The 15,436-nt window shown below is 51.2% G+C and overlaps 1 protein-coding gene across 9 annotated transcripts in view; it reads right to left on the bottom strand.

Moving 5' to 3' along the window:
* Window positions 1-15,436, bottom strand: part of TBC1D2 (TBC1 domain family member 2) — a 52,597-nt gene that overhangs the window by 2,832 nt on the left and 34,329 nt on the right. For 8 of the 9 annotated variants that reach the window (XM_087419416.1, XM_087419417.1, XM_087419418.1 and 5 more), the window contains 3 exons: window positions 9,049-9,236; window positions 7,527-8,003; window positions 1,681-1,801 (listed from right to left, as the gene is read on the bottom strand). In XM_087419416.1, coding sequence (XP_087275542.1) covers window positions 1,681-1,801; window positions 7,527-8,003; window positions 9,049-9,236 — 786 coding nt within the window. Of the gene's footprint in view, window positions 1-1,680; window positions 1,802-6,718; window positions 6,944-7,526; window positions 8,004-9,048; window positions 9,237-15,436 lie in introns of those variants that run through there. The other variant, XM_087419419.1, reaches the window with a different exon arrangement.

Genomic DNA, 15,436 nt, shown 5'->3' with positions numbered 1-15,436 from the left:
TAAGTCCCCTTCCGGGCTTTAGCCTCCACTGTGTCAAACACCCTCCCCCTTCCTTCCTTCCTCTCCCAGAACCCCAGGTCCACTGCGGAAGCCAAGTGTCCAGCTCAAAACCTGGGTCATTCACTCAATCTAAGACACCACTGAACCTCCAGAAGGCTTTACGAATGAACTGGTCCGATGTCTGAGATTTACAGCGAGACCTTCAAAGCGGAGGGGTGGGTGGGGGTCTGAAGGAAACAGTACTGGCCTCCCGATGTTGGTAATTACTGAAACTAGGTGACAGATATGTGGAGGTCCATTACGTGATTTTCTCTGTTCTTCTGCACATTTGAAACTTTTTATACTAAAAAAAAAGAAACCACCACCACACATTGCTTATACAACACACCTCAATTTCAGAGATGTTACAACCTGAAGATAAAATATGGAACATTTCCCAGCCTGCCCTGTGAGTAGAGGGAACATGTGAACAGTTCTGACCAGCAGGTGGGAGCAGAAATTGCTGGGTGGGGAAAGCTGTTTGAAAGGGAGCCAGCTCCTGCCTTTCACCCTCTGCTTCTTCCAGCCTGGACCGGGGCCACAGTGCTGGAGGTGCTGCAGCCATCTTGTGACCACGAGGTGATGAGCAGGAGGATGAAAGCCGCATGCCAGGGACGGCAGAGCAGAGAGCTGGAAGGAGCCTGCAGCTTTCTCAGTATCTGAGAAAAATAATCCCCCATTTGAGCCTCTGTTAGGTTGGCCTCCCTTCCATGCAGCAAAGACAACCCTTACCTGAGTCACCACCTCCTTCCTGATGACTCCTCAGTCCAGCCCTGACCTCTGTCCCACACCTGAACACCGACTGTCTCCTGACTTCCCCACCCGGTGGGCGTCCCAGAAGGCGGAATCAGCACTGGGCGATCACAGTAGGAAAGAACAGGACGGGGGCAGGTAATGGCTTGGTAGCTTTGGGGTGGGAAGTGAGAAGGCTCCCTCGGGGTGGCCCCTCTGTAAAGTAGGAAGAACAGGAGAAGGCAGGAGGAGGCAGGAGGGGGAGAGGCTGGAGGTGGGAGGTTTGAAATGGTTTTGCATTTACACCTCTCAACAAGCCCAGGAGGTAGCTGTTACTCCCATTCAAAGGCGGGCAGGCCTGGCGTGCAGAGAGGTGACGTCACTTGCCAAGGCCACACAGCTGGTTGCTGGCGGGTTGGCTGTGAACCAGCTCCGCCCGACTCAGGGCTGGCCTGTGCTCAGAGGGCAGTCGAGGAGGTACGGAGATGATGCAGGCAGCCTGCTTCTCAGTAGGAACGAGGAGCGTGTGTGAAGAGTCTCCACGTCCCATCCTCCCAGTCCCACCTTCCACCCTACCTGACCTCCGTTCTGGAACTCCCGACTGGCAACAGGAAGTCACACTGCAGTTTCCCCGCCCCCCACGCCCCCCAGGAAATCAACTGTTTCTAACGAGGAACGTCACGTCACGGCGGAATAACAGCAGTCTATCCCGGGGCAGGGCCCCAACAGTTCTAAGGGCGGCGGCTCACTGGAACTTCCCAGCCGTCCCGGACAGGGGTTACTGGCCCACTGTACAGGGGGAGAAATGGAGGCCTGAGGGGTTCCTGACTTTTCCGAGACTCACCAGTGAGTAGGAACAACTCAGGGGGACCGGCCCTCACGGCCCCCAGCCTCCTGCCTGCGGCTCACCTGGGACGACGTCAGCGTCTTGCTGTAGTAATCAGCCGGCATGATGGACTCCACGATGGCCACCAGGCACCAGAAGGCACTCTCCTCCTCATCCAGGACCAGCAGAGCGATGGCCGCCAGCCTGGAGTGGGAGGGAAGGAGGCGGGGAGTGAGCCACAGAAGTCACAGCCAGGTAGCCAGGGAGCCACCTCGGGGATGTCCTGCCCAGCCCCACTCCCCGACCTGGCTCGAGTTCCTGGCGCCCAGGATGAGACAAATGTGCTTTTGAAGAGGGCCACCTAGGGGATTTCCAGAGCAACGAGTCATCTTAGAGCAGGGGCTCTGGAGCCCTGTTGCCTGGGTGTGAGCCCTGGTCCTGTCGCTTCCTTGCTGGGTGACCTTAGGCAAGTCACTGAACCTCTCTGAGCCTCAGCCTCCTCATAGTAATCACAGGACTGTTAGGAGGATGAACAGAGGAAACACACGTTAAATGCCCAGCCCAGTGCCTGACCCACAGTGAGCGCTTTATAGCGTCAGCCCTCCTCACCTTACTGTCCACGTGCTTGGAGGCCGTGGCCAGGGGCTAACATTTCTGAGCTCACTTTCCTCACCCGCAGAGGGGGAGTGACAGTGTCTCCCCCGGGGCTATGAGGCGTCTGAGGGAGCAGACACACACACCGTGCTTGCTCCCCGTCTGGCACATGCCAGGCACTCAGTCCACAGAGTTCTTTTCCTCCTTTGCTTCCCCTCTCCCCAGGGCTATCACGAGGCTCCAGTGAGATCATGGATAAGAAACAACATCCCCAGCCCCGGTGCTGAGCAGGGATGTCGGCCTGGAAGAAGTGCTGTTTCTTCCACTTCTCCCATCTTCCCTGGCAGGCCTCATCCAGGGCCGAGCCAAGAACACATTTCCCAAAACGCACTGGTCTCTCGAGATGCCAGGTGAACACGAGGTCCCTGTTCAGAGAGGTCTGGGGAATGCTGTATCCTCTGCCCCTGGGGGACACCCTTAGGGGGACGCCGCGGTCAGCGCTGGGAAGCCTCACACTCTGGAGAGACTTCAAGAGCACATTGCGTTGTCCAGAGATTTATGCTCTCTGGGCTCTGACTAGATTGGATTTACAACCTCCAGCCTCTTCTGAGGTTCACGCTTTTTTTTTAGAAACAGGGTCAATTCTCTCAAAAGAAAAAAGAAATCCCTTTTCTCTCTCCAGTAGATTGGGAAGGAATTTCTCTCCATTTTGGCTAAAATATTTGTACAAACCCTCCTGAGTCTGGGCTGAGTGGATGCAGAACAGTCCGGTCTCCTGGAAATGGGGTGAGGTGGGGGGCCTTCAGAGGTCATCTAGTTCAGGGATAGTGAATGTGACACGCTGGCCACCACTCTCGTTGTCTGTGCCCAGGGCAGACAGAACTAACTGATCATGGCACTCTTTCCCACTGATCCTGAAGGCTGCCTCAGAAACTCTCACAAGACAAGGCTCCAGGCAGCTCCTTCCTACTGGTCACCCCTGGTCATTACAGAGATGGGAAAATGAGGGCCTGGAAAGCAAAAGTGACGCTCAAGGTCCCCCGTCATTGGTGGCAGAGTGGTGTCCTCTCCTCACCCCGTCCACTGGAGCCCCAGGAAGCGCTCAGTCCTAGAGCGGCTGTCGGCATCGGCTGGGATCTCTGCACACAGGAAAGGTCAGCGATTTGTGTGTGAGCCTCTTGGTGATGTTCAGTGATTTTTACTTTTTTTTGTTGTTGTTTTAATTTTTGGACTCAATCCTGAACCAGAAGGATAGAGCTTTTGTGTCAAAAGGGAGGTTTAATCCTGCTGAGAAGATTCCACCCATGGAAGGCCCTACTTATGGCCCGGGACCTTCAGGAGTGGGCACCACTGTTTCTGAAAGTCCCAATAATGCCACCGGGGACGAGGTGCAACTGAGCTCTGAATCCAGGCGTGCTCTCAGTATGCCTGGTGGGCACTCAGGCCCCGCCTCCTGGGGGAGCCCGAGGGACCTTGTTTCCAAATCATATTGCTCTCAGCCGCCCAAAGACTGGTCCCCTTGAGGATGCCCAGGCCACGGGTTCTCATCTTCAGCAACAGGAAGGTTTGCTGGCCTGGCCTCTGTGTTGGGGCTTAGCTCCTGAGGGACAAATCTGGGAAGCTGCTTACCCTCGGCCAGCCTGTTTCCCACCCTGGACGTGCACCGGCCGCCCCTCCCTGACTCCTGGCAGGTCTCCCTTCCTCTCTACGGGCCTCTCCTGTTGGCGTCTGGAAATTTGTGAGGGCTAGTGAAGATTTTAGATGTGTATTCCTCATGGCTTGTTCACTCTTGTGTGTCTTGATGCTACAGAAATAATAGCACAAGCACAAGAATATCCATGGCAGCATTCTCATAAGAACCAAAAAGAGGAGCCAGCCCGGTGGCGCAGTGGTTAAGTGCATGCGCTCTGCTTCAGCGGCCTGGGGTTCGCAGGTTTGGATCCCAGGTGCGCACCAATGCACCGCTTGTCAAGCCATGCTGTGGCGGCGTCCCATATAAAGTAAAGGAAGATGGGCATGGAAGTTAGCCCAGGGCCAATCTACCTCAGCAAAAAAGGGAGGACTGGCATTGGATGTCAGCTCAGGGCTGATCTTCCTCACAAAAAAGAAAATTAAAAAAAAGAAACCAAAAAGAAAAATTAAATACTTTATGGTGCATTTAGACAATGAAAACTGAGCCTCCATTAAAAAGAATACACCCAAGAGAAAGGAAAACACACATCCACACAAAGGCTTGCCCAGGAATGTTCATGCGTTATTCCCAACAGCCAAAGGTGGAAACACCCCAAATGCCCATCAACTGGAGAGTGGGTAATCAAAATATGGTCCCTCCATGCAATGGATGCTGCTCAGTAATCAAAGAAACAGAATACATACTATGACATGGATGAACCTCAAAAACATGACGTGAGCGAAAGAAGCTCAATGCAAAAGACCACATATTGCATGCTGCACTCATACGAAGCGTCCACACGGGGCGCATTCACGGAGACAGAAGGTAGCGCAGTGGCTGCCCAGGGCTGGGGTGGGACTGGACAGTGACTGCACGGGAGCACGAGGTTTCCTGTAGGGGTGACGGAAATGTCCTACAATCGGAACGTGGTGACGGCTGTGCGACTCTGTGAATTTACTACAGATCATTGAGTTGTACATGTAAAATGGGTGAAAAAGGGAAAAACAGGTCAGTGATGAGTGGCTGCTGGGCCCCACCAGGGCGCACCAACTGCTCAGGGCTGCAGCCAGACGCCAGCCCAGGGTGTTCAGGCCCAAAGTGGGTCTGCAGAGGAGGCAGTGTGGGGGGGAGGACAGAAAAAGCTTTTAAAGCACTCCACCTATATTTTAAGGGGAAATGGCTTTAAAAGGTTTGCTCTAAATTCACACTAAATCATTACCATAATATCGGTCACCCTCTGAACAGGCTGGATCTGTGGCTTAGAAGCAGGTTCTATCCTTGAGGCACCACACACACAGTTCTAATGGCCGCCACTAGACGGCAGCACTCAGACAACCGACAGGGGCCTGCAGGCTGGGGTTTAAGGGCCTTTGAAAGAACGCAATGCACTCTCCACATTTAAACAGGCTCTATTACAAATAACTTTCTATTTAAAGCAATAGCATGAATATCTGCCTAAATACCAATTATCGGTAAAAACAGCATTCAGAGAAAGAGGTAAAGAAATACCCTCTGAGCATCTTCCCCCTCTCAGCCTCAGCTGTTCCTATCTACCCCTCGGCAGCCTTTGTGCTGCCTCTTTCCTTCTATGAGGCCTATCTCAAGACTCCCTCCTGCTGTAGGATTTTCCCCTGCCCCTTCAGCACAGATTAGACTAGAGAGCCCGTATGTGGCTAACCCCATGCCTCCTCTCAAAAAGTTACATCTGACCAGGAAAAAGGTTTCTGGGTGCCCTAGCACATTCTGCCACAGGTCCCATTCCGAGTGAGGGCAGAGGGAGGAAGGCCCAGGTTTTGGGGCCGGAGACCAGGGTCAAGTCTTTCACGCATGGTGAGGCGTCGGGCAGGTTCCTTAGCTTCTCAGACCCTCTCTTGTCTCTTCTGGACAATGGGGCCCTCACATCTGCCCCACAGGGTTTCCTGAGGATTAGAGGATGTCGTATGCAAAGCCCCTGGCAGCTAAGAGGCCCTTAGTCAGTCTTAGTTCCTACCTGACCTTTGCATGAAATGCAAAAATTACTATTTTCATACTAATCTCATAGCTTCCAGTACCCTGCAAAGCTATTCTTTTTTTTTTTGGTGAGGAAGATCAGCCCTGTGCTAACATCTGCCAATCCTCCTCTTTTTGCTGAGGAAGACTGGCCCTGGGCTAACATCCGTGCCCATCTTTCTCCACTTTTATATGGGACGCCGCCACAGCATGGCTTGACAAGCGGTGCGTCAGTGCGCGCCTGGGATCTGAACCCCGGGCCGCCACAGCGGAGTGCGCACACTTAACCGCTACGCCACCAGGCTGGCCCCTGCAAAGCTATTCTTAAAGAGGCTTTGCAAGTTTTGTCTCTTCTGGATTTTACCATGTTCAAACAGATGAGAAGTGCACAGGCTTTTGCTTAGCTGTTGCATAAATGAATGAATTTCTACAGACATCCCCTGCAGCAGACGTCTAGAGCAGCATGAAATCTGAACATGTTTTCCCAGGAGGCTTAGACTGAGAGGCATTATTGTTGGGGTTTCACTTGGAATTCCCAGTAATTGTACATGTATATGCTCAATTTCACTCAATTTAGGCTGGAAATAAAGTATCAAAAATATCTACCCTTGAGAACCATTCAGATTTGAGTAGGGACACTCTGAAGGTTTATTCTGTGTTAAATAAATGTCACACACCGCCTATTCTGAAAAAAGAGCAGAATGGCTTATGTAAATTTTGCTTGAGTATGTATATGTTTAAATTAAATTGAAACAAACCTTGCTTTGGGAAACAGTTGAGATCATGCAACCTCTATCGAGATACCTGGTGGCATTCCTGAGTGTCCCCCATAGTCCTGGACAGGGCAGCCTGACCAGGTCACTCCCCGCCCCCATCCCCGATCCCTCATCTGCCGCTGTTGGACCAGAAGTAGAAATTGATCCAGGCTGGGCCAACGAGATTCCTTCCTTCAGGAATTTGGGCCTGGGACACGAGGGTACCAACACGTGGGAAGACTCGCTGAAGGGCTCTGGACTCGGGCTGAGGTCTCCATGCTGACAGCCCCGATGGGCCCTAAGTGTCCAGGGAATGATGGACAGAAAGGCTGGTCTCTGAGAGAAGGAAGCAGACGCAGAGTGAGAGAGGCAGAGACCACGCCCCACAGAGGGCTGCAGAGCAGTACTGTGGTGCTGCACAATCTCGGGGGACAGCATCCCCAGGAAACACGGCATGAATGGCGCCCTCTGGGGTTGTGCCATGCTGCGGCCCTGTTGGAGAGAGCAGTGGCCCTGGCTCCCAGTGACCATCTCGTCCTAGCTCTATGTCCTTTTCCTGGCTTTTGTGAGCGTCCCCTGTGACATTTACAAATTCTCTTTTCCTTGGGCTCCTCTGAGTGGCTTTTACTGAAGCAGCTGATCCCTGAGCCAGACAGTCCTAGGATGTATGGGCTGCACACGACACAACTTTCTGTGTGAGTGACACTTCCCTGAGCACAGATCGAAGGAGAGGGCACGGGCCCAGGCGCCCTGAGCGCCGGCCATCTCTGTCTTGAACACATCCTCTCACCTGCCTGTCCCCATCTGTACAGTGGGGACCAGGCCTCCTGGGCTCACCTCTCTGGGTTCTTGGGAGGTCCAAAGAGACAGAGGGGTGCTCTGAAAGGTAAAGGCTGTGGCCTGGGGCTACGGTGCTCACCTGTTCAGGCCCTGGCAGTAGCCGATGGAGGGGTTCTGCCAAGAGAAGGCCAGCAGCACCCGGCGGAGCTTCTCGGGGAAGGTGGAGGTGGGGCAGGTGAAATGCTTGTTGTTGGGGAAGGTCCGGTTCAGGTCCAGCTCGATCTGGCGGGCGGCAGGGTGCTCGCGGGCCTGGCCCCAGCTCAGCAGCTCCTGGTAGCGGCCGGGGGCCTGCAGGTGCTGGACGCGGAGGTGCACCAGCCACCTCCAGACCCGCGGCCGGTGCTCGCGGGGCACGCCCTCCCGCAGCAGCTGCTTGAGCTCGGCCGAGGGCGCCAGCTCGCCCAGGGCGGCCCAGCGCTCCCGCAGCGGCCGCTCCACGGCCTCGTGGGCCAGCAGGTGGTGGGAGCGCACCTCCAGCGCCTGGATCTTGGCCAGCAGCTTCAGGTCTTCCACCTCGTAGTTGGGCACCGTCAGGAAGCCATACTCGTCATACTCACTGCCAGCAAAAGCCCGTGTCAGCAACACCTCGTGGCACCCTTCCCCAGATATGGGGCAGCAGGGAGAGGGGGACCCTGGGCAAGTTCCTGCCTTGCCTTCCCTGTGGGTTAGCCATGCAGCCCTGGGCCAGTCACTTCAGTTCCCCAAACCTCAGTTTGCTCATCTGTACAACGGGTACAGGAACTCCTGCTCTGCCTCATGAAGACCCAGTGAGACCCCTGATGTAAACTGCTGGGGGCTCGACAGTGCCTGCTACATGGTGAGTGCTGAAGAGATATGCACTCCTTCATTCTGTGCAAATATAAAGGACCCTCTCACTACTTCATGCAGCCTCAGCCCCCAGGAGTCCCGCACTGCCAACACAGACCCCCACTTCCACAGCCAGTAAGCTCAAGGATGGATGGGGAACAGACAGCACCCATGACCAGCAGAGGTGGGACAGCTGGGGACCCATTCCAGATGGCCTTCCATTTATTTGCCCCTACCGTGTGCTCTGCATGTGCTACCTCATGTAATCCCACTGATCCTGCAAAGGGATCTCAGCCCACATCTCACGGAGGCTGAACATGAGGCTCAGAAAGGTTAGGTGACGGGTCCAAGGTCACACAGTGAGAAAGTCAGGTCTGGCTCCAAAGCTTGGGCTCCTGCCACTGGGCCACCCAACCTCCAGAGGCTTTGACGCCAGCCACAGCCCCTTCTGTTATACTTTACTGCCCATGTCCGCTGTGCTTGCAAGGGCTTGTCTCCCCCTCTCCCCTCTCTGACAAACACCTCTGGGAGGCAGCCTGGGGAAGTAGAGAAAACAGAGCTCTAGAGGCTGATGCACTAACGTGCTGTGTGCCCTCGGGCAAGGGGCTGCCTCCTCTGAGCCTGCACCACCTCGGCTGTAAAATGAGGCTCACCCCAACCACGTGCTCATTCATCTGAAGATACGAGGAGGTAAGGGATGTGCAGTGCTCGCACACGGTCAGCAGGAACCAGCAGCAGGGCAGCTGGGGACCCCGGGTCATGCACACCCAGCCTGGGGGGGCCGCTGGGCTTACCTGATGGGGCTCAGCACGACGCTGTCCGCCGAGGCCTCGCTGGCTTCCCACTGCAGCGCCTCCTGGGTGAGCTGCCTCAGCAGCTTTGCGCACTCGCTCGCCTCGTCCCCCACGGCCTCCTGCAGCCTCCGCAGCCCCGCCAGGTACTTGCTTTCCACTTGGCAGTTCCTGGCTTGGAGGTAGGCACACTGGGGCGGGGTGGGGAGGCGCTGGTCAGGCCACCTGCTTGGGCTTGGCTGCCCCCGAGGCCTGAGGCCTGGATAGCTTTAGGCAGCACAGCCCTTCTTCCAGCTCTCATCCCCTCCCCACCCCACCCTTCATATAAGAGAAGGAGATGGGCCCCGAACCCAAGTGTTTACCGCAAGGCAGAAAGGGCTCCAGGCAAGAGAGGCCCAGGCCCAGAGCTGGAGTGGGATTCAGAAGAAAGAGCAGAGAGGTGGGCAGGGGCAGCACAGGCTCTTGCATGGCCTGCAGTCCCATCCAGGTTCAGCCACTGCAGGCTGGGTGACCTATGGCCAAGTTACTTAACCTCTCTGTGCCTAAGCTTCTTCGTCCAAACAGTGGAGATTAATATAGAGTCTGCCTCAGGATTCTGGCGAAGGTCAGACAAGCTGATGTGCGTAACACCCTTCCCAGGGCGCTAGCCCCAGAACAAGCTCTCTGTAGGTGGTATTACTGAGCAGTGTCCAGGGGAGTGACATGCAGCTCTGGACACTGTGCTTGTGCTCTCTGCTGCCACCAGGTGGGCTCTTTCGCTTCCTCCAACACACCACCTCTCTCCCACCTCACGGACACACACTCACACTCCCGTGTGCCTGCCCCTCCCCCTGCCTTGAACTTTTGTGTTTCTATTTAGACAAGCTGGGCGATGCTGGGCAAGGCAGGCAACCTCCCTGGGCCCTGTTTTCCTTCTCTGTAAGATGGGACAGTAAAAATCTGCCTCGTCACACTGCCATGACCTCTGGGCCAGCCTGGCTCTGTCTCACCCTGGGGTGGCAGAGGGGGAGCCTCCTGGCCAAGGTGCCACTCTGCTGCACCCCTGCCCAGTCACCGTCAACAAGCCACCCGGCGAGCCTGTTCTCCCCCCGTTCCACCTGGCTCCCACCTCCTCGTCTCTCCACCGCCGGGCCGCTTCCTGAGTCCCCTCACCAACACCCTCCTCCGGGATTTCTGCTACAGACTCCCAAGTCTCCCTGCTTCCAGGCCTGCCTCCTTGAGTCCACCCTCCACCGAGCAGCCACCGCAGTTTTCTCAAAACTTCAGTCTGACTGAGGGCCTCCCACTCAAAACCCTTCAACAACCCCGTTTCCTCCAGAGTTCCTCCAAACTCCTCACCCTCAGCCTCCTGGCTCACCCTCCCCACCCCTCCTCCCTGCCTCTCAGCCCACAGGTCTTGACTACGTGTCTCTGCTTGGAAGGCCTTTCTCCACTCTGTTTGCCTGGACAACACTAACTCACCTTTAGGACTTGGCTCAGAAGGCACCTCCACCAGGAAGCCTCCCCTGACTTTCTTCTTCCCTTTGGGCCCCAAAGAATCCTGTGTGCCCAACTGCACCCTGATTGTGTTTGACTCCCTCACGAGTCTGTGCCCTCCTTGAAAAGTCGGAGAAGGACTGGGGTTAGCTCTTCTTTAAATGTTTGGTAGAATTCACCAGTGAAGCCATAAGGTCCAGGGCTTTTCTTTGTCGGGAGATTTCTGATTACTGATTCAATCTCGTTACTAGTTATAGGTCTGTTCAGATTTTCTATTTCTTCTTGATTTAGGCTTGGTAGGTTTTGTGTTTCTAGGAATTTGTCCATTTCATCTAGGTTACCCAATTTGTTGGCGTACCATTGTTTATAGTACTCTCTTATAATCCTTTTTATTAATTGGTAGCAATGTCCCCATTTTCATTTCTGATTTTGAGTCTTCTCTTTTTTCCTTAGTCCATCTAGCTAAAGGTTTGTCAATCTTGTTGACCGTTTCAAAGAATCAACTTTTGGTTTCACTGATTTTCTCTATTTCATTTATCTCTATTATAATCTTTATTATTTCCTTCCTTCAGCTAGCTTTGGGTTTGGTTCTTTTTCTAGTTCCTAAAAATTGTACAGTTATCAAGTTGTAAAAAAAAACGTAAACTTGTAAAGTTAGGTTGTTGATTTGAGATCATTCTTGTTTTTTAAGCATTTATAGCTACGAATCTCCCCCTTAGCGTTGCTTTCACTGTGTCCCATATGTTTGGGTATATTGTGTTTTTTTTCATTCGTCTCTTAAGTATTTTCTAATTTCCCTTGTGATTTTTTCTTTGATTCATTGTTTAAGAGAGTGTTGTTTAGAGGCCAGCCCTGTGGCTTAGTGGTTAAGTGCACACCCTCCGCTACTGGCGGCCCGGGTTCAGATCCCAGGTGCGCACCGATGCACCGCTTCTCCGGCCATGCTGAGGCCGCATCCCACATACAGCAACTAGAAGGATGTGCAGCTACGACACACAACTATCTACTGGGGCTTTGGGGGAAAAAAACGGAGGAGGATTGGCAATAGATGTTAGCTCAGAGCCGGTCTTCCTCAGCAAAAAGAGGAGGATTAGCATGGAAGTTAGCTCAGGGCTGATCTTCCTCACACCAAAAAAAAAAAAAAAAGAAAGAGAGTGTTATTTAATTTCCACAAATCTGTGAATTTTCCAGTTTTACTTCTGTTGTTGATTTCTAACTTCATCCCATTGTGGTTGGAGAAGATACTTTGTATACCTGTCTTTTTAAATCTATTGAGACAATTTGTGGCCTAATGTATGGTCCTTCCTGGAAAATGTCCCACGTGCACTTGAGAAGAATGTGTATGCTGTAGCTGTTGGGTAGAGTGTTTTGTACATGTGTGTTAGATCTAGTTGGTTTATTGAGTTAAGTCTTCTATTTCCGTACTTATCTGCTGTCTGGTTGTTCTACCCATTACTGAGTCGGGTATTAAAATCTCCAATTATTACTGTAGAACTGTCTATTTCTCCTGTCAATTCTGTCAGTTTTTGTCTCATATATTTTATTTTGCTAGTCTGTTAATAGGTGTGTAAATGTTTATAACTGTTGCATCTTCTGATGCACTGAACCTTTTATTAATATATAATGTCTTTGTCTCTTGTAACTTTTCTTTTTTTTTTTAAAGATTTTATTTATTTATTTTTTTCCCCTTAAAGCCCCAGTAGACAGCCGTACATCACAGCTGCACATCCCCCCAGCCGCTGCATGCGGGACGCGGCCCCAGCACGGCCGGAGAAGCGGTGCGTCGGTGCGCGCCCGGGACCCGAACCCGGGCCGCCAGCAGCGGAGCGCGAGCACCCAACCGGTAAGCCATGGGGCCGGCCCGTAACTTTTCTTTTTAATTTAAAGTCTTTTTTGTAGGATATTAGTATAGCCACCCCTGCTCTCTTTTGGTTACTATTTGCAAGGAATATCTTTTTCCATCCTTTCACATTCAATCTATTTCTGTCTTTGGATATAAAGTGAGTCTACTTTTGTAGACAGCATATAGTTGGATCATGTGTTCTTATCCATTCTGCCCATCTCTGTCTTTAAAGAGTTTAATCTATTTACATTTGGGGTATTTACTGATAAGAGGAGACTTACTTCTGTCATTCATTTTGCTATTTTTTTCTATATGACTTATAGCTTTTTTGTCCCTCATTTCCTGCATTACTGTCTTATTTTCTGTTTAGTTTTTTGCAGTAAATTTTTAAATTCCTTTCTCATTTCCTTTTGTGTATATTCTATAGCTATTTTCTTTGTGGTTACCATCAGGATTGCATTCAAAATCCTAAAGTTAGGGCCGGCCCCGTGGCTTAGCGGTTAAGTGCGCGCGCTCCGCTACTGGCGGCCCGGGTTCGGATCCCGGGCGCGCACCGACGCACCGCTTCTCCGGCCATGCTGAGGCGGCGTCCCACATACAGCAACTAGAAGGATGTGCAGCTATGACATACAACTATCTACTGGGGCTTTGGGGGAAAAAAGGAGGAGGATTGGCAATAGATGTTAGCTCAGAGCCGGTGTTCCTCAGCAAAAAGAGGAGGATTAGCGTGGATGTTAGCTCAGGGCTGATCTTCATCACAAAAAAAATAAATAAAATAAAAATAAAATAAAAAATAAATAAATAATAACTTCAATAACATACAAAACTCTGCGCCATTACAGCTCCATCCCTACCCTTTGGTTGTTGATGCCACAAAATTACATCTTTATACGCTGTGTGCCCAAAAAACATGAAGTAATAATTCTTTTAAATGTTTTAGTCTCTGAAATTACGTAGAAAACAAAATGTGGAGCTGCGGCCTGCCCAGTGGCACAAGCAGTTAAGTGCATGCGCTTTGCTGCGGCGGCCCGGGGTTCGCCGGTTTGGATCCTGGGCCTGCACCGACGCACTGCTTGTCCAGCCATGCTGTGGCGGCGTCCCATATAAAGTGGAGGAAGATGGGCATGGATGTTAGCCCAGGGCCAGTCTTCCTCAGACAAAAAAAAGGAGGACTGGCAGATGTTAGCACAGGGCTGATCTCCTCACACACACACACAAAAAATGTGGAGCTGCAAACCAAAGTGACAATAATACTAGCTTTTATAATTGCCCATGTATTTACCTTTCCTGAGATCTTTATTTCTTCATACGGCTTTGAAACTGTCCGGTGTCCTTTCATTCACCCTGCAGGACTCCCCTTGAGCATTTCTTGCACAGCAGTTTTAGTGGTAATGAACTCTCTCAGCTTTTATCTGAAAGTCTTAATTTCTCTCTCACTTTTGAAGGAAAGTTTTGCCAGATACGGATTCTTGGTTGACAGTTTTTTTCTTTCAGCACTTTGAATACATCAGCCCACTGTCTTCTGGCCTTCAAAGTTTCTGATGAGCTGGGGCCAGCCCGGTGACGTAGTGGTTAAGTTCAGCGTGCTCCGCTTCAGTGGCCTGGGTTCGTGGGTTTGGATCCCAGGCACGGACCTACACACCGCTCATCAAGCCATGCTGTGGCAGTGACCCACATACAAAATAGAGGCAAGATTGGTACAGATGTTAGCTCAGGGCCAATCCTCCTCACCAAAAAAAAAAAAAAAAATTCTGATGAGAAATCGGCTCACTGAGGATCCTTGTATGTGATGAGTTGCTTCTCTCTTTCTGCTTCCAACACATCTCTCTGTCTCTGGGATTTGAAAGTTTGATATAATGTGTCTCGAGGTGTGGGTCTCTTTGAGTTTATCTTACTTAAAGTTTGTTGAGCTTCTTGGATGAGCTTCATGTCTTCCACCAAACTTGGGAAGTTTGCAGCATTATTTCTTCAAATATTCTCCCTGCCCCTTTCCTTCTGGGACTCCCACAATATAATGGGTATGTTGGTCTGCTTAAGGGTGTCTCACAGGTCACAGATCACTTTTCTGTTCACTCTTCTTCAATCTTTTTTCTTTCTGTTTCTCAGGCTCGATCATTTCCATTGTCCTATCTTCAAGTTCACTGATTCTTTCTGCCTTTGAATCCCTCTAATGAAGTTTTCATTTCAGTTATTGTACTTTCCAGCTTCAGAATTTTTTTTTTTGGTTTCTTTGTAGGTTTTCTCTTTATTGATATTTCCATTTTGTTCATACATTGCTTGCTTGACTCTCCACATCTTCCTTTAATTCTCTGAGCATCTTTAAGATAACTGTTTTAAAATCTTTGTCCAGTACATTTGCCATCAGGTCTTTTTCAAGGCCACTTTTCTGTTGACTAATTTTTTTCCTTTGAACGAGCCATACTTTCCTGTTTCTTTGTATACCTTGTGATTGTTTTGTTGAAAACTGGACATTTGAATCTAATATTGTGGTAACTCTGGAAATCATATTCTCCTTAGAGTTTGCTGGGGTTTTTTTTTTAATTGTTTCTGGGGGCCGGCCCGGTGGCGCAAGCGGTTAAGTGCGTGCGCTCCGCTGCAGTGGCCCGGGATTCGCCGGTTTGGATCCCACGCGCCACCGACGCACCGCTTGTCAAGCCATGCTGTGGCGGCGTCCCATATAAAGTGGAGGAAGATGGGCACGGATGTTAGCCCAAGGCCAGTCTTCCTCAGTAGAAAGAGGAGGATTGGCAGATGTTAGATCAGGGCTGATCTTCCTCAAAAAAAAAAAAAAAAAAAGTAAATAAATTGTTTTTGTTTCTTTGATTGTTGTAGGTTGTCTCTCTGCAAGGATCAGCCTGAAGTATGAACTTAAGGTCTTCTCAGGTCTTTTCTGAGCCTTTCCCTGAGCGTGTGCAGTCACTTTCTAATTTCCCCCATATATGCCGTTGTTTTTGAACGTCTAGTCTTTAATACCTGGCTCCCAAAAGGGGAAAAATGAAGAGGGAGAAAAAGAATGCCAGCGCTTTACATTCCCTGGAAGTTACTTTAGCCAGGAGGGGGAGTGGTAACCAC

Source organism: Ceratotherium simum, chromosome 29, assembly GCF_057802395.1.
Source record: "Ceratotherium simum simum isolate JZ-2026a chromosome 29, ASM5780239v1, whole genome shotgun sequence".
NCBI lineage: Eukaryota > Metazoa > Chordata > Mammalia > Perissodactyla > Rhinocerotidae > Ceratotherium > Ceratotherium simum.
This window is presented reverse-complemented; position numbering and strand designations above follow the sequence as displayed.